Below are 17506 nucleotides of genomic sequence, written 5' to 3' on the forward strand. Positions count from 1 at the left end.
CTAAGGTTTGTCTCTTTATTTACTCATCTCCCTGCGTAAAGCTCACCCTTGTCAGGATGTAGCCCAATTACCCCATTCCAACACACGCCCGCAGGCTCCCCACGGCCCCCACCCCACCGTCCAGCGCCTGCCAGAGCTCAGTGGGTCAAATGAGGCCTTCCCGAGGGGCTCCTGGACCCTTCCCTGGCTGGGCAGCGGGGCGGTTCGGGCCCCAGCTTCCCCCGCAGGGCCTGAGCTCCGCCCTGCCCTCCCTGCCCCCAGCCCCCCGAGGCAGGGAGCATAAGCTGCTGCCCATAGATGGGGTGCTCTTTTCCCCCCACCAGTCAGCTGGAGCTCATGGAGCTCTTGGGTCCACACCGGCCCCACCTCTAATCCCCTCCTCTTCCCACACTGAGCCCGTCCCTGGAGTCACATGTAATCAAAACTAGGGGAGTCCTGCCAGGCACCCTTCAAGGCACCATGTCTGCTGGGGCACAGGGGACCTGGCCATGAGTGGCCAACCCCAACGGGCGTGGGGCTGGGATCCCAGACAGGGCTCCAGGCCGCCATCAGAACTGCTGCTGGTGGGGAGGCACCCCCACCGCCAGCAAAGGCCCTGCCCTCCCCCCAGCATCACCCAAAAGTGAGCGTGCCAGGAGTCCCCTAGGCCATAGCTCTCACTCTCAGGAGAAGGTCCAGCCCCAAAGAGATGAGCTATGGCCTCTGATGTATCTCAGACCCTCCGAGCTGAGCTGAGACCTCACCCAGAAGTACCTCAGGGATCGTGGCTTGGCATTTGAACTTGTACCAGCCCCAAACCTTGGGGAACCTCAAGGCATGCCAGCGCTCACGCCAGGAGGGGGCAGGTGGCACCCACCGTGCAGCTGGTGGGTGAACTGAGGTCAGGGGCCCTCTCCTCCCCACACATTCTTCCTCCTGAAACAGACTTGGGTCTCGAATTTGGCTTCTGTCGGGCCAGCAAGAGTGGACAGCAAACTCAGGTTGTGGGGGGAGCCACGAGTTCCAATCTAGTGGTCCCTGAATTCCAGGAAAAAGGGGGGAATGGATCAATTTCAACAGCTATTGAGACACTGGGCAGGGGGCAGTCCAGTGGATGGGGGGGTGGGACGCAAGCTTCCCTTACCCAGGCCCCCGTCAAAGGTGATGACCTGGAGTCACAGCCCCAGCCTGGCACCTCCCGGGGCCTCCTATGCAGACGGGACCTTCTGCCACAGCGACAGCACCCAGGGCCAAGAGGTGCTCACACCACCTGCTGATTCCTGGGGGACCCCACAGCGCGGCAAAAACATCAAGGGGGAGGTTCCCCAGGACTGAGAGGGCGACCGGAGCTGAGGGCCTGGACCTGCCACTCCCGGGGCCCTGGGATGAAGCACCTCATCCTGTCCCACTGTGCCACCAGCTCTAGGCTCAGGAACTGTCCTCCAGGCAGGGAGTGAGGGACCTGGGGGACACAGAGTATGTGGCCTGAGCCAGAAGGAGCAGGGATTAGAAACCAGAGTCAGTGGGGCTGGTAGGCCCATTGTGTCACTTCCCTGTGGGGCCTGCCAGGCTGGCTTCAAGCCCTGGAAACCCAAGGACAGCAGTCATTTTCCATGCCAGGCTTCCCGTGCCCTGGTGGGGATCGGGGAAATCCTGGCTGGAAATAGGACACTGGCACAGCCCTTGTCCCAAGAGTAGAGGCAAGACTGAGGAAGTGGGGGTCTTTGCTGAGGTCTCAGAAGGCCAGCCGTGTGACCCTTCTGGGTGGGGCAGCGGCGGCGGCCTGAGGCCCAGGGGTCTGACCTGACACCCCTTCCAGCCCAGTCGCAGGGTCTCAAGTGGGACCCCAGTGCACAGTGACAGCAGGCCACCGGCAGGGGGAGGGAAGGCGGGGGTGAGGGCTGTCAGGTCCGGGGACCGGAGCCCACCCCACCGCACCAGCAGACAGTCTGGTCCTGGTTCTGGGGGTCAACTCCACCCTCAGATCCCTGGTCAGTCTTCATGGCTGCTGGGCTGTGGCCGTCCAGGGTGGTTGTGGTGCTCCTTGCAGGTGAGCCAGGGGACGTGGGCTCTGACACGCGGGGCAGGAATCAAGGGCACTGTCCGGACAGGGCGCTGGAGCCAGACACACTTACACATCTGTCACTGTTAGTACTGGGCGGCCTGCAAAGGCCCCTACAGCTGCAGCTCCCACTGTCCCCGGCCCCCCATGGGGACCCCGACCTTGATAGACAAAGTCAGTTGAGGAAACTGCCAGGTGGGGCCTCTCTCTGGACAAGATGTGAAACCCGACCGGCCACAGCCCGGACCTGCCGGGGGCTGCCCAGAGCCAGCATAGCAAGGCCCCCACGTGCACTGGCCGGCACTGGCCTTCCCCCTGGGCCCACACCCAGCAGTATTTGCCCTGACAAGACACTGTTCCCGAGGACTGTAGGAATTTACAATCGTGATCACAGGGAGGAGGACATGAAGACGTCACGAAAAGCAGCTTAAAATGACTGTCCCCTGCTGTCTGTCCACAAATCCTGACTCATCGGGTAGGGGGGTGTGGTGGGCGGAGCCACCACTGAAGCATCTGGGCCTGGAATTTTCTTTGTGGGAAGGTTTTCTTCCCCCAATTTCTTGAATATATTGGGCTATTCAACTTATTTCTTCTTCTGGAGTGAGCTTTGGTAAATTCCGTCTTTCAGTGAATTTGTCCACTTCGACTAGGTTGGTAAATGTATCAGCAGAAAGCTGTTCATTATATTCCCTTGGGGTCTTTTCAGTATCTGTAGACTCTGTAATGAGGTCACCTCGTTCATTCTCCATGTTGGTGATTTGTGTCTTCTCTCTTTCGGGTCAGTCTGGCTGGAGGTTTATCAATGTTACTGATCTCCTCAAAGGACCAGCTCCTGGGTTCATTGGTTTTTCTCTGGTGCTTTGTTTTATATTCTACTTCATCTCATCAACGATATCCCTTCCTTCTGCTTACTTGGGGTTTAATTTTTCTCTTTTTCTTCTGTAATTTCTTAGGTGAAAGCTGGGGTCATTGATATGAGACCTTTCTTCTTTTCGATTGTAGCTGTTTGGCGCTAGACGTTTCCCCCCAAACACTACTTTTGTGGCACTCCAGGACTGGACAACTCCTCCCTGGCCTTCTGTCCCTCAGGATCCTAAGGAAAAGCTCGCTCTCTCACTCCTGCTCCCTGGTCTCCTTTCAGCGTTTGGACCCTGGACTGTATTGATTACCATCCAGTGAGAAATAGGTGTTTCGAACAGAGTGGACTCAGTACACAGAACTGGGGGCTCAGGTGCTGGAGGCTGGACAAGCACAGGGCTCCCTGAGGACCTGACGTTAGGAGCAGCTCCCACTCCCACTCGTGGGGCTGCCAGACCCGGGAGCGGAGACGAGGGGCCTCTGAGAGGGCTTGGGAGAGCCCACAGGGGCCGCGGCTGGAGGAGGCGGCACTCTGCGACTGCGGGGGCTCTGAAAGAAGCTGGAAAAGGAAAGGAATCCCTCTGTCCCCTTCACATCTCCCAACAGTGCCTTCCAGGGAGCCAGCCGGCCAGGGAGCCAGCCACACGAACAATCAGCTCTTGTTTCGTAACAAAGTACCCCAACCTGGTGGCTTAAAACAATCAGCATTTGGTAGGTGATTGATCAATAGAAATAGATGATAGATAGATATAGATGATAGATAGATAGATAGATAGATAGATAGATAGATAGATAGATAGATAGATAGATAGATAGATAGAGATGCTAGACACAGAGAGACAGCAGATGTGCACGCCTCAGCGCACGTACATGTACTTTTCTAGTGCCGTCCACTGAGGGGCCCAGGAGTGATGAGCTCGCCTGTGCCCAGGTTTTGTTTTCTAAATCCCAATAAACGGAACCAGGGCTTGTTGGAGAAGCCACTCCTTCTGGGCACAGAAATTATAGGGTAAACCTGTAACACTTTGTGATCAAATAAACCTGGAGTGTTTTGTGGGGCCAGGAGTGCTCAGAAGAAGATCGAGGGCTGGCCCGGTGGCTCAGGCGGTAGAGCTCCGTGCTCCTAACTCCAAAGGCTGCCGGTTCGATTCCCACATGGGCCAGTGGGCTCTCAACCACAAGGTTGCCGGTTCAACTCCTCGAGTCCCGCAAGGGATGGTGGGCTCTACCCCCTGCAACTAAGATTGAACACGGCACCTGGAGCTGAGCTGCCACTGAGTTCCCGGATGGCTCAGTTGGTTGGAGCACGTCCTCTCGACCAAGAGGTTCGACTCCCGCAAGGGCTGGTGGGCTGAGCCCCCTGCAACTAACAATGGCAACTCGACCTGGAGCTGAGCTGCGCCCTCCATGACTGGGATTGAAAGGACAACAACTTGACTTGGAAAAATCCTGGAAGTACACACTGTTCCCCAATAAAGTTCTGTTCCCCTTCCCCAATAAAATGTTGGGGGGGGGAGAAGATGGAGGTGTGAGAGCAGGATGGGAGCTGGAGCAATTTGGGACAGCTGGGGCCTTCAGGGGCTGCTCCCACAGACTGTCTCCCTGCCTCACTCCATGGTGCCCTGCGGCCAGCCTGCGGTGCGGTGGGCAGAGGGCCCAGTCACGATGGCAGCTCAGCTCCCACAGCCACCTGCTGTCCCGGGCCAGGCAGCCCCCCAGGGCCCAGGAGCAGGGCAGACCTGCTTTCCAGAAACAGAACAGTGGTCCGCAGAAGGCCTGTGGCTTCCCTTCCAGTGCCCAGGGCCTGAGCTGTGACCCTCCTACGGCGTCAGAAGAATGTCCTGACTGCCGCAGACAGTCCACCAAGTTGGAGGAAGCTCCACGGTGCAAGGTGCCTCAGGTGGAGGGGACTCAGAATGGGGGTTGTTGTGCTGGAGGCAGCAGGCACCCCAGAGGGATGGGGACTAACCCACACAGAGACTGCCGGATGGACTGAGCAGGGACACCAGAGCACAGGGCTCAGAGGGACCCTTGCCGCTGGCACTCAGACTCCGGACGATGGCCAGTGTGGCCGGGGTGGGACCCAGAGGGACGGGCGGCCCCTGGGCACCCCACCAACGCCTCCCAGCCCACCAGGAGGGGCCCCAGCACAGAGCACAGAGGGGCGGGCTCGGGCAGACGTGAGAAGAAGGGGGTCAGCACACAAAGCTCCCGCTGGGGACAGGGAGGGTCTCAGTGCAGGTCTGTCCAACTCCCTGCAACACGGAAGTGGGCAGGGACCCAGCGGGAAGCAGAGCGTCCAGTCCTTAGGCCAAATGTGCCCCCTCCCTAAACTCAAGAAATACAAACAGAAGATGTGAATGTGTACGGTTTCCGATCACATTTCTCTTAGAAATCGAGACAGGCAGTTGGCAGATAAGAAACCGCACAGCAAATGCCGGAGGCTGGTCCCTACTGCCACCATGATGCCACCTCAGGCTGTTGGGGAGCCTCGGGCCACACTGACCGCCACCATCACTGTTGCTGTCATGACCCAGGTGCTTGCTGCAGAGGCCCTCACGCCAGGCGGATGGGGACACAACTGCCTTCCTCCATCCTCTGTGGCCTTTGAGTGTGCCACTAACTTCTGTTGTCACAGCCGGTGGGCAGCACGCCTTCCGACTGAGCGGGTGGGAGGCACTTTCAGGCTCTCTGCTCGTCCCTTTCCAGCTCAGCAAACCACACTGTCACCCTCTTCGTATATTTGTCCCATTAGTTACTGATGAAATTGTATCAGAGTCCAAAGATTTCTGGGTGCCTCTCCAGCCTGGTGGGGACGGACTTTAGGGATGGCTACTGAGCCCGTGACAGAGAGGGAAGGCCAACGCCCCCGTTAGGCATGGCTGTGGCCCCAAAGACACGTCCACCCGGAAGCGGCACATGCGACCTTAGTCGGGAAAAGGCTGTGTGTGGAGCGACTGAGTGAAAAACCTGGACACGAGGTCTTCCTGCCTCTGGGAGGGCTAATCCAGGGACTGTGGACACAGAGAGGGACAAGGGGCGAGGCCACATGGAGAGATGGACGTGATGTGGCCACCAGCCCAGGGACGCTTGGGTCCCCAGAAGCTGGGAGGCAGGAGACCCCTCCCCTGGTACCCACACCTTGAGCTCAGAGTCCCGGCCTCCAGAACTGGAAGACAACCATTTCTATTGCTTCCAACCCCCGTGTGTGGTCCTCTGCCGTGGTCCCCACGAGGCAGAAGCCCCTGTGTGTGCAGAATGTCTCTGGGGGTGCAGGGCCACCTCGGCAGGGGACCATGGGGCCAGACGGTGTGGATACTGTACCTTTTGTCTATTCAAAAACAAATGAAATCATTTTCAATTTTAAATAATGTTTAAATAGAATCTTTGATAACCTGAGAAATGCTTAGAGGATAAAAACAAGGAAAAAGAACAGGAACGTAAAACAGTGAGAAGGTGCTACAGTGAAGTGTTTATCTGACGGCTCTGTGAGCGTAAAGGAAGATACCAGAATGGGGACATGCGATGCATTCGCCACCTCCTTAAAAACATGACACTTCACATGCGGGCGTGACAATGCGCCCCTCATTGGTTCCCGTCCTGCCTGGGCTCAAGTCAGACAAGGCACCAAGTGACAGGAGGAGGCACATGGCACGCCCCCCAGCACAGCATGGCATGACTTTCCCGGCTGCCAGAGACAGGGCAGAGAGGGGAAGAGAGGAGGGAACATGACATGGGTCGGGCCCATTGACTGGCATCCAGCAGTTTGTGTTGCCTGGGTTGTCGGCGCTGCCCCAGCTGGCTGGGGGATTGGCTGGCACATGGACCCAGAGGCAGCCACACGGTATCAGGTCCACGTGCCAGAAGCGCCTTGACTTCTGTAGGAGTCCGGAGGCTCGGGGTGAGGGGGGAGGGGAGGGTCGGTGCCAGCCCAGGGTTGTCACGTAAGACCTGCCCGCCCATCCGGCACCGTGCACCTCGACTGGGGAGGACAAGTGTGTGGGGGAGCCCCGGCCCCCGGACCTCACGGTGGGGAAATAACTGGCCTGGGAACAAGTGGCGCTGGGCGGCAGGGCCAGTGGGACCAGCCGCGGCCAAGGACAGGGTGGTATTGTCAGCAGCACAGGCAGCAGCTCCTGTGGTGTCGGCCTGTCGGTCATGGCCCTCCTAGAAGTGACGGGCGGCGGGAGCCTGTGGAATCCCACGCGGCCTGTGTGAGCAGAGAAGCTCGAGGCCCAGTGAGCGAAGGTCTGAGCTGAATCAGAAACAGGGGTTACGGCTGCCAGTCATGCTCCAGCGGCAGCCAGTTCACAGACCCAGGCCCCTTGAACGAGAGAGAGGCCGGTCCCTCACGGCCCCTGGTCCACAACCGGAAACCAGTGCCCATAGTCTGTCCTCGCCTCCCCGGAGGACCCACGGCCCTCAGCCCCCTGCTTCACACGCTTCCCTCTGGCTTTATGCTCAGAGCCACTCATGTTATTTAATAAAGACAGTCAGGTACCAGTTGTCCCCAAAATGTGCACCGATGGAGACACCGTCCAGAGCGGCTCAGAAGAGATGGGGAGGGGACACGGGAGGCTGAGGGGACCGGCTGCCTCGCCAGCCTCCGTGAGGGTGGCCCCGGGCTGCCCGGGACAAGATTGCCCTGTTTGGCGTCTGTCCAAGTTCCTGCCCGTGAGCCAGCGGCTCCCTGAGCGTCATGCCTGGAGGCAGAGCGTATGTGGGCACCGCTGACAAGGTGAAGACGGCTCAGCCCAAGGCCATAAAGTCCCGTTTCCTGCTCCTCGGCTCCATCTCACTACAATTAAACAGCACAATAAACTCCAACACCATAGAGACGGCAAATGTCAGGCCAGGACCCACATCTGGTGTCCAGCCTGCCGGCGTGGCACCCAGGGGGCCCTCAGATTCTGGCAGAACAAAGACACCCGGGCCTGCATCCCAGCCGGGTCTTTCCACGGACACCCCAGGCGCCTTCTCTGGACAGGAGACCATGGGCCATGCCGATCCTGGCAGGGCCCCAAGGCCAGGTGCCCTCAGCCTCCAACCAAGACCTGGGCTCCCTAGGGAACATCATGAAGGCAGTGCAGGGGGTGTCGGACAAAGGAACCTGCGGCTGATGGGGTGGCAGGGGCCTCAGGCTCTGTGGCATCCGGGACAACCCTTGCCCTCCAGGAACGACTCCAGCCAGAAGGCCAGGGCCTCACATCCCCCAGGCTGGCCGTTGTCAACAGCACGTTTGGCGGGAATGTGGCAAAAATGGAGCCCTGGGCGCTGCTCCCGGGAGCATGACACGGTGCCACCACTGTGGGGACACGGGCGGTCCCTCCAGCACTTAAACAGAATCACATGTGACCCAGCCACCCCACTTCCGGGTACATCCCCAAAAGCGGTGAGAGCAGGGCCTCCAGGAGCCATCTGCACCCCACATTCACAGCAGCATTTTCAGCAACGGACCATGGAAGCAGCCCAGTGTCCACGGACGGAGGATTCAGGAAACGTGGTCCCTCCACACACGGGAGTGTCACCCAGCCTTAAAAGGAGGACAGCCTGACACCTGCTGCAACATGGATGGACCTGGAGGACACTGTGCTGAGTGAAACAAGCCAGACACAGAGGGACACATCCTGTGTGACCCCATCACACGAGGTCCCTAGAGGAGTCAGACTCACAGAGACAGGAAGTAGATGGTGGTGCGGGGCTGGGGGAGGGGAGGGGAGTGAGTGCTCAGTGGGGTCAGAGTGTCAGTTTAGGACAATGGAAAGTTCTGGAGATGGTGGTGGTGACGGTGCCACAACAGTGTGAATGTGTTTAGGGCTATTGAGCTGTGCACTTAAACCTGGTTAAAGTGGCAAGTTTTATGTGCTGCGAACTTTACCACAAAAAGTAAATTTTTTTAAAGAGACAGAGAGAAAACTCATTTTAAGTAATGAATAAATAAATGCAGGTCAGGGCAGCCAGCCCCAGCTGTGGCTCAGTGAGTGGGGGGCGCTGTGTGGGGCCACCTCACCACTCCCCAACATTGGAGTTCCCCCAAGAAGGTGTTGGGGAAACCCCTTGGCAAGAGGAGCGCCCCAGCAGGACAAGGAAGATTAGGCCTCCGTCCCTCAGTGATGGGACAGCCCTCCTGTCTCAGGACCCTGCACCCCGTGACACGTGTCCAGAGTCCCGGCAGCTATGACGCACGTGGGTGATATCTATCAATATTCCCATGTTAGCCATTAAAACTGAGAAAGTTTTCAAATGTGTGTTATTCCAGTTAACAATAACGATAAACACACCACATGCCAACCTAAATAACATTTTTACAAAAAATAACTGTATTTTCCAAAACAAACAAACTCCATAAGCTGAGTGGCATCCCCACCAGCCTGTGACACCTCCTTGGCGTCCGGTGGCCTGTCTGCGGGCGGCACCGTCTTGGTTGATGAGGAAAAGCCTGCTTCACGCAGGTTCATAGCTGGAACAAGCAGGATCCTCGCCCTTTTGGGTAATTGCAGACTTTCTCCTTTGATAGGACACCAAATCCTGACAAGTGGCAGTTCCCTGAGAACAAGGGGCTTTCTGGGAGGGGGACGCACCAGTGTACTTGTCACCACGGTCCCCTAAAGATCCCGGTCCCTCTTGCTGTGTGGAGGGTCTCTGGCCCAAAGTGACTTTGAAGCAGCCTGCACTGGTCCTTTCCCGAGTCACAGACCTCCCACGTGCAGACACATCTGTCCCCAATAAGGACGTCTCGCCACAATCATTCATGTCACCATGCACCCGTCACAACTGTCTGGCAGTCGGGAAGCTGTTCCGCTTGGGTGGCAGGTTCCAAAATTCTAATTTCCACTCGAAAGCTCGAGTTTACCAAGGCAACTAAGACTGACCATTGTTGTCCCTGAAGTGACAGCGTTCCCAGTCCATTGTGGAGAACCCAGGTGTGAGTGACCAGCGTGTCCCACCTCGGGCATCACACCAGGGTGCCTCTTGGGGCGGCAACTCCCCTTCCAGGGCCAGGACGGGGTGACGGTAAGTGGGGAGCGTCGCTGATCCACCTGGACGCCCCACGGGCTCTGGGGCTTCTTCCCCCGGGAGCCTGTGGTGGGGAGGAGGGGCCCACAGCATCCCCCACGGGGCTCGGCACCCTCTGTGCAGGCATGAGCCCAGTGGGAAAGGCAAGTCACTTTTTAGTCTTGTTATACAAGGCCCCCCCAAAGGGTCTCAGGGACCCCAACGGACTTGTGGACCACGCCGGGGAGTGGCTAAGATAATTTATCACCTGAGAATATTAGAGTCACCAGGTGAACATGAACGTGGGGCTGGGACTTGGCCTGGGAGCTGCCAGCTGGGAGCTGGAAGGGACACCGGAACCACCCCTACACAGTCCCTTTCAGAACGAAAATAAATGAAAATGGTCACTTCTGCTTCAGCTGACCATCCTGCTCCTCGGTCCAAGATGAGGCCAAAGCCTGGGAGCGGTGGGACCCCGGGCCGTGGTCCCAGCGAGGGGCCCGCTGATGGCTGAGTGGGCTTCATGTGGGCCCTGCTCTTTCTGGGGCTCCGCTTTCCTGACTGGTCACTGGTGGCCTCTGCCGGCCTGGGCCCCACTGGTGGGTGGGGTGGGTGCTGCGCCTGCAGCCTCCCCCCAGGGCCCGGCCTCCCACCTGCCCATCTCCTCAGGCCCTCAGAGGAGCCTGCCAGGGCCCCGGGCGGGCGATGCCACCAGCTCCTTCAAGGAACAAACAAAGGTGCCAGTTCCTGGGAAGGGCTGACAGCTGGGGGCCAGGCTGGGAGGAAAGTCCGCCAGGGAGGGTCAGCTGTCCACACCGCATCGCCTACCTCCACCCCGGTTTATGACCAGGTCCTGTTTCGGGCACAGGTCCAGTGTCACCGCCCTTCCTCCCCCAGCACCTTCCAGGAACCAGCCAGGGCTGCAGGAACCCAGGATCTGAGGCCAAGAGGCCCGGTGGGAGCAATGTTTGCTTCTCCCCCCTGGAGATGCCAGAATGGGCAGCTCTCGTCTTACCCAGCCCACAGGGTGGGGGCAGCAGGACAGGGAGTCCCAGAGGAAGGTGAAGGTCCCCCAGCCCCTCCCCCAGCGCAGCACTCCCAGGGTCCAGGCTGCCCTCTGGCCCAGCCTGGACGTACCCAGTGGACATCCTGGATGTGGCCAGAGAGGGCTGGGGTCCAGTGCTTGCATGTCCAATGGTCACACACTCGGCTGCAGCTTCCGTGGAGACCCACATGCCCCCTCTGAGCTCCATGTGCTAAACCAGCTGGGGTGGGGGAGGGGCAGGTAGGAGAGGATGGGGAACTGGGCAGTCAGCCCAGACGGGTCTGGAGGTTTTTTTGGGGGGGCTAGGGGTTAGGAGTTAGGGTTTGGGGCACAGGGCTTTGAGCAGGGCCTTGGGATGGGGAGCTAAGGAGGGGCAGGCTGGGATGAGGGTGGGGAGTCAGGGTCAGGAGCCCCGGCCATACTCAGCAGCATGGTGTCAGCCACCAAACGGGACAGGACGTGCTGCCTTGGGCCCTGGGAGGCAGCTTTTGGCAGGGCCCCCCTGTCCCTGTCCGCTTCCCCAGGCGGGGAACGCTGGCCACACCCAGGTGACAATGCCCTTCAGTCAGGGCCCAGGCAGCCACCAGGGGGACCAGCTGCCCTCAGGCCCAGAGCCATGGGGTGGGGGTCACCAGGTATCTCAACAGGTGGGCAGGTCCTCGGTGCCCCCAGAGGGGTCTGTGACAGAGAGGCTTGGAGAGCCGCCAGCTACCCGCCCTCTATGGGATCCCACGTCTCCAGCCACAGGAAAGGTCACCTGGGAAGTCATTTCCTCTAGGCCCAGCTAACCTGGGGTGGGGAAGCGCGGTGCCCAGGCTCACCCACGCCCAAGCCCTGCCGCAGGCACCCTGGGGCACCAAACAGCTGGGATAAGTGGAGAGGCAAGGGAGGAGCTCAGCCCAGGAACCCCTAGTGGGGGGGCCTGGAGCCACAGGTCCTCACTGGCCCTTCAGAGCTGGCCTACTGTGTGCTCAGGTTCCCTTCTCAGCAAGCTATACATACAGCTGGTGCTCAATGAAAGCTCCTGGCTGTTGAGGGGGGCAACTCCGCGGCTCACTCTGTATCCCTGTGTGGGTCACCACTTCCTGCCCCACCTATGCCTTCTGGGGGGGGGGGGGGGCAGGGACTTCCAGGGAGGCCTAGGAGGAAACTGGCAGCCCCAGCCCCCGAGGCACCTGGGAGGCGGGTGCATAGCCAGCTGGAGGTTTGGGGGCCTCGGGCCAAGCACCATCCCTCAGCAACCCCAACAGCAGCACCAACTGCGGTGACACCAAGATGACCCTGGGCCTGCGAGCCCGCATGGGCCAGGCACTCCGAGAACGTCACCTCATGTCACCCCCTCCCCTGGTGTGGCTCGTCCTCACCTTCAGTGACCTGGACTGGCCAGGTGGGGAGTGTCCAGTCCAGCCCTGGCCTGAGGGGCCTTGCTGGGAGGGTCTTCTCCCTGGGGGTGGGGAGGAGGTGAGAGCGGGTGCAGAGGGTGAGGCTGGCGGGCCCCCACCCATCTTGTCTGCTGCAGGCCCCACAGAGACCACTGACCTCACCCTGAGCTCTGCCAGCACAGGGACTGCTCACAGGGGCACGTCTGGGGGTGGCAGCACCCCAGACTTCGAGGCCTGTGCTGAGTGACCTGGAGACCTTTGAGAAGCCTGGAGGCTGACAGGGCTGAGTGGGCGGGCAGGACCAGCCTCCACCCCCAGGAGCACCCGCCGCCCTGCTGTTCCTGCCCCTCAGACACCCCCAGACTTGCCAGGCGGGGGGGCCAGCAGGGCACCACAGCCCCATGCTCTCTCTCACAGGGGCACAGGATGCTTGTGTGTGTACATGGGTCGTGATCAGGTCTGGGGATGGGGTTAGGGCCCCAAGAGAACCAGGGTGCGGGCAGGGGCTTCGAGATGGAGAGAAACAGATTTGGGGTAGGGTGGTGATGGGAAGGAGTGGTGAGGGGGCAGGATACCTCCAGACTTCCCAGACACAGTGGGGAAGCCCCCACCCCAAGTCCTTGGTTAGCGGGACCCCCAAGGAGCTAAAGGCAGGGGGCCTTCCCCCTGACTTCGGGCAGCTGCTCCAAGCCTCCTGGCCAGGCATGAGGCACAGAGGTCATGGGGGTGGGGACCTGGCCTCCTGTGTTTGGGCTCTGGGGCCACAACTGCTCCTTTGAACATTCACAGGAAAGGAGGGCTTGGTACAGCCACAGAGAACTTGGGGACCCATAGGGTCCTTTGGGTCGGGTCTGCCCCAAAGCCACCTGTCCCCGGAGCCCCACACAGGCCCTGCCAGGCCCCCAGTGCCACCCTGCTGTCTGCCCACCATGGTATTTCCTCTGGGCTCTGGGGTTCCTGCAGCCAGATATGCAGGGACCTCACCAACCCCCGCCTGGGTGTGTGGGGAGGGTCTCTGTGTCCTGCTCCTGCAGACCTGGCTTAGGCCAGACCCCAGGCCCCGCCAGCGCGACCAGCCCATGGAAGGTTCCAGAGGGAGTGGCAGGCCAGTGCTGACGCCCACCAGCAGGGGGAGCCGGGAGCCCGCTCTCAGTCTTGGAGGGTGCTGTGTGCATGGCCTATGCCCTGCATTTGAGCCCGTGTGAGTGTGTGAGCAAGTGTGGGAGTCCAGACGTGTGTGGGTGTGGCTGTGTGTGCCCACGCCCACCTGGAGGGCCTCTGAAGAGGGGACCCCGCCCCTCAGGGTGGGCGTGCTGTCCCCGTTTTGTGTCCAGCCTCCTGCCCGGCCCACTGTGTGGGCAGCCTTGGCCTCCCAAGGCCGGATATGCAGGCTCACACCCTTGAACCGCACCGTGGTGGCCAAAGGACCCCTTGGTTACCTGACCCTCCTTATCTTCCCACAGCGGGGCCTGTGGTCAGCGCCCATCTGTGCCTGTGGGCCAGCCCAGCCACCTACCGGCTCAGCTGTCCCATGGAGCCCCACACACTCACCCCCCCAAGACACACAGGTCTGCAGCCGGCATGTGGGGGCTCCCAACATGTGGGGGAGGAAGCCTGATGCTCTGCTTCCTCCATGCATGGCCCTGCGTGGGTCACTTGCCTCAGTTTCCTCACCTGGGCATGTGGTCAGTATCCGTCTCGCCCTGTGGTGAACGCAGGCAGGGAAGTGTCTGGACCCTACAGTCGCATCCACCGGCTGGAGGGACATGCCGCCCCCACCAACGTCCCTGTTTTCCTGCAGGAGATGCCAGGGCCCAGAGCTGGACCTGGTGTCAGGGCTAGTGACACAGCACGGCTGGAGCTGGGACAGCCATCTGCCTGTGGCCTTGGGGAAGCGGCTGTGGCCTTTGCACTAGCAGATTACAGAGCTAGCTGAGGGGGAGAGGCAACAGAACCCTCACAGACCAGCAGGTGGGGACCGGCCCTGCCCGCAGCCCAGCCCAGGGGTCAGTGACATGGGGGAGGGCTGGGGGGTTGGCCGACTCCAGCCACAGACAAGTGAGGGGGTGGGCCGTAAGCATAGACTGCCATGTGGTCACTGCTGTTTTCCTTACCATTACCAGGGAGCCCAGCCCACCCATGTTCCACAGGCTGAGCACCCAGTGAGGCCAGGGGGCTGGAGGCCAAGTCGGGCCACAAAGGGGAAAACTCGTCCACTTCAGTGTCCAGACCCAGGCGGCCGGAAGAGTCGGGGAGGGGAGGCTGCTGCCCTGGGGCTGGTCCCACGGGAGGGCTGCCTATGGGCCTCCGAGTCAGGGGTCCTGAGGGACGGAGGTCTGGCTCGGAGGGTGTCCTCATGGCCGGGATGTCTCTTTGGCGCAGTGGGAGCCTAGAGGCCCCAGCAACGTTCCAGCAGGATCTCCTGAGACGGGTGCGCCCTTCGGTGACAGTGCACAGGGTGGTCACATGATGGAGGACTCAGGCCAAAGCCTTGGGAAGATCAGCCCCCCCCACTCCCCCTAGGGATGACAAACATGCAGGATGTAGCCCCAAAACACTGTCCCGTGAGCAGAGCTACCCCTGCTCCGTGGCTGCGTGTGAACACGCTGAACACCCAAGTGTACGAGTGCTGTGGAACTGTCCCCCCGTGTCCACATGCTGATGTCCCAACTCTAGCATCTCAGTGACCTGTTTAGAAATAGGGTCCTTGCAGATGTGACAGTTGAGATGAGGTCACTAGGGAGGGCCCTGATCCATGTGACTGTGTCCTATGAGTGGGGAACTGTGGACCCGGACTCGCACACAGGGGGAACGCCACGTGAACACGAAGGCAGAGACAGGCTGATGCGTCTACAAGGCCAGGAGCCCCGGATCGCCGGGAACCCCCAGGAGCTGGGGACGGGCCCAGACCAGATGCCCCCTCCAGCCTCAGAAGGAGCCCCGCCAAGACTGGGAGAGAATACATTCCTGTTGTTTAAGGCTCCCCCCGCCCCCGCTCCTGCCCAGGCTGTGGTGTTTGTCGTCACCACCCTAGAAAAGGAACACAGGTATCATGACACCTCCCACGGAAGGCAGAGTCAGGAGACGCGCCAAAGTGCTGACGGTAATGGCCTGTGAGTTTGGGCAGGGGTCTCCTGGGAGAGTGTTTATCTCCTTTTCTGCTTTTCCCCACCTATTACTTAGTGACTATGGACCACGTTATAAATTTTTTTAAATGAAGAGTCCATCTCACTGAGGATTTCCATTTCTAGCAAAGAGAATGACAACTGATTCACCCTCCTGCCTGAAACAACTAAAAGATGGGACAAAATATGTGAAACAACCATTGTCCAGACACTGACCACGGGCAGTGAGGAAGTAACCCACAAGAGACAGGAACACAGGTCGTAGCCTTGAGACACTCCAGGCCGAGGAGCAAGGAGGGACCAGGAGGATCTCAGCTGAGAGTCTGGAAGACCAAGGTGGCTGGCCAGGCAGGGCTGCACGGACAGGCCCGGGACATGGCAGGAGGCCCCTCAAGTCCCACTGGGCAGGGCACACCAGGGGGGAAGTGCCCGAGCTGCAGAGAAGCCACCCCGGAGGGAGCAGCAACGGGGCTCCCAGGAGGCGGGACCAGCACCTGTTTGTTGTCCTCCAAACAAACAACACGGGAAACCTCACAATCAGGGTGTGGCCCCGCCCAGGCCGAGCACGCCCCCAATCCCATCTAACAACTCAAGTAGGTTCCAAAAGGACCAAACTGCTTCCAAGGGCCTTAACTGTCTGAGCACAAAACTCAAGAAGATTCACAGGACAAGCATTTCCAGTTCCCCACAAGGTAAAATTTACATGTCTGGCACCCAATCAAAGAGCAGCAGGCAGGCAAAGAAAAAGGACAGTTTGTCCTCAAATCTGAAGAAAAACCAGGGCCAGCCCGGTGGCTCAGGCGGTTAGAGCTCCTAACTCCGAAGGCTGCCGGTTCGATTCCCATATGGCCCAGTGGGCTCTCAACCACAAGGTTGCCGGTTCGACTCCCGCAAGGGATGGTGGGCTGTGCCCCCTGCAAATAGAAAACGGCAACTGGACCTGGAGCTGAGCTGCGCCCTCCACGACTGGGATTGAAAGGACAACAACTTGACTTGGAAAAAATTCTGGAAGTACACACTGTTCCCCAATAAAGTCCTATTCCCCTTCCCCAATAAAATCTTAAAAAAAAAAAAAAGAAAAGAAAAGAAAAGAAGAAGAAAAACCATTCAAAACCAGCATGAAATCGACATAGATGTTAGAATTCGCAAACAAAGACATTAAAACAGTTATAACTGTATTCCATGCAATCAAAGCGCAAGACTGAACATGCGAGGTAGAAACAGGAAGATATGTGTGAAAGACCAACATTACAATCCTAGGGATGAAAACAACTGTCCATGAGATGGGAAATGCACTGAAGGGATTAACATCGGGTCAGATCCTATGGAAGGAAAGCTTAGTGAATCTGAAGATACAGCAATAGAAACTACCGTGTTTCCCCGAAAATAAGACCTAATGGAAATAAGCCCTAGCATAATTTTTCAGGATGACATCTCCTGAACATAAGCCCTAGTGCATCTTTTGGAGCAAGAATTAATATATGACCCAGTCTTATTTTTGGGGAAACACGGTACCCCCAACGAAACAGAACGACAAAAGAGTCCAAAGTTAACTACCTCACGAGTGAGGCAACCTCATGCAGCCTAGTGTGTGTGTGGCTGGTTCTACAAAGGAGACAGGAAACAACTTGAAGAAATAATTCATTCAAATTTAATGAAAATCAGAAGCCAACAGATGTGCGAAGCTCGAGAGCACCACGTACAAGAAACACGGAAAAAACTACACCCAGAAAAGTCATCAAATTTCTCAAAACCAGTGACAAAAACAAACAAAAACTTGAAATAAACCAGAGCGGGGAATGTGTCACGTAAAGAAATCACAGGAGATGATGACAAACTTTCTTGGCAGAAACCACCTGAGTGGGAAGACACCACAGCAGCACCTTTAAAGTAGTAAGCAAAACAATCTCCTGTGTTTACCATTCCAGAAGCTTTCATTTCTGTGTGGACGCACATTACCCCTGGTGTCATGGTCCTTCTGCCCGAGGGACTATTGGAACATCTGCTACCATGTGGTCGCTGTCCTGAGGGTGGTGACAGCTTACTGGTGTGTGTTTGG

General features: G+C 58.7%; 1 protein-coding gene across 1 annotated transcript in view; it reads left to right on the plus strand.

Moving 5' to 3' along the window:
• The first annotated feature begins 15049 nt into the window (after window positions 1-15049).
• MUC6 (mucin 6, oligomeric mucus/gel-forming) overlaps window positions 15050-17506 on the plus strand; it is a 33803-nt gene continuing 31346 nt past the window's right edge. Inside the window, exon 1 of the mRNA XM_088789915.1 lies at window positions 15050-15425. Coding sequence (XP_088646041.1) covers window positions 15050-15425 — 376 coding nt within the window. The remainder of the gene's footprint in view (window positions 15426-17506) is intronic.

The sequence above is a fragment of the Rhinolophus sinicus genome, chromosome 14, assembly GCF_057876585.1.
Source record: "Rhinolophus sinicus isolate RSI-liver-muscle chromosome 14, RSI-T2T, whole genome shotgun sequence".
Taxonomy (NCBI): Eukaryota; Metazoa; Chordata; class Mammalia; order Chiroptera; family Rhinolophidae; genus Rhinolophus; species Rhinolophus sinicus.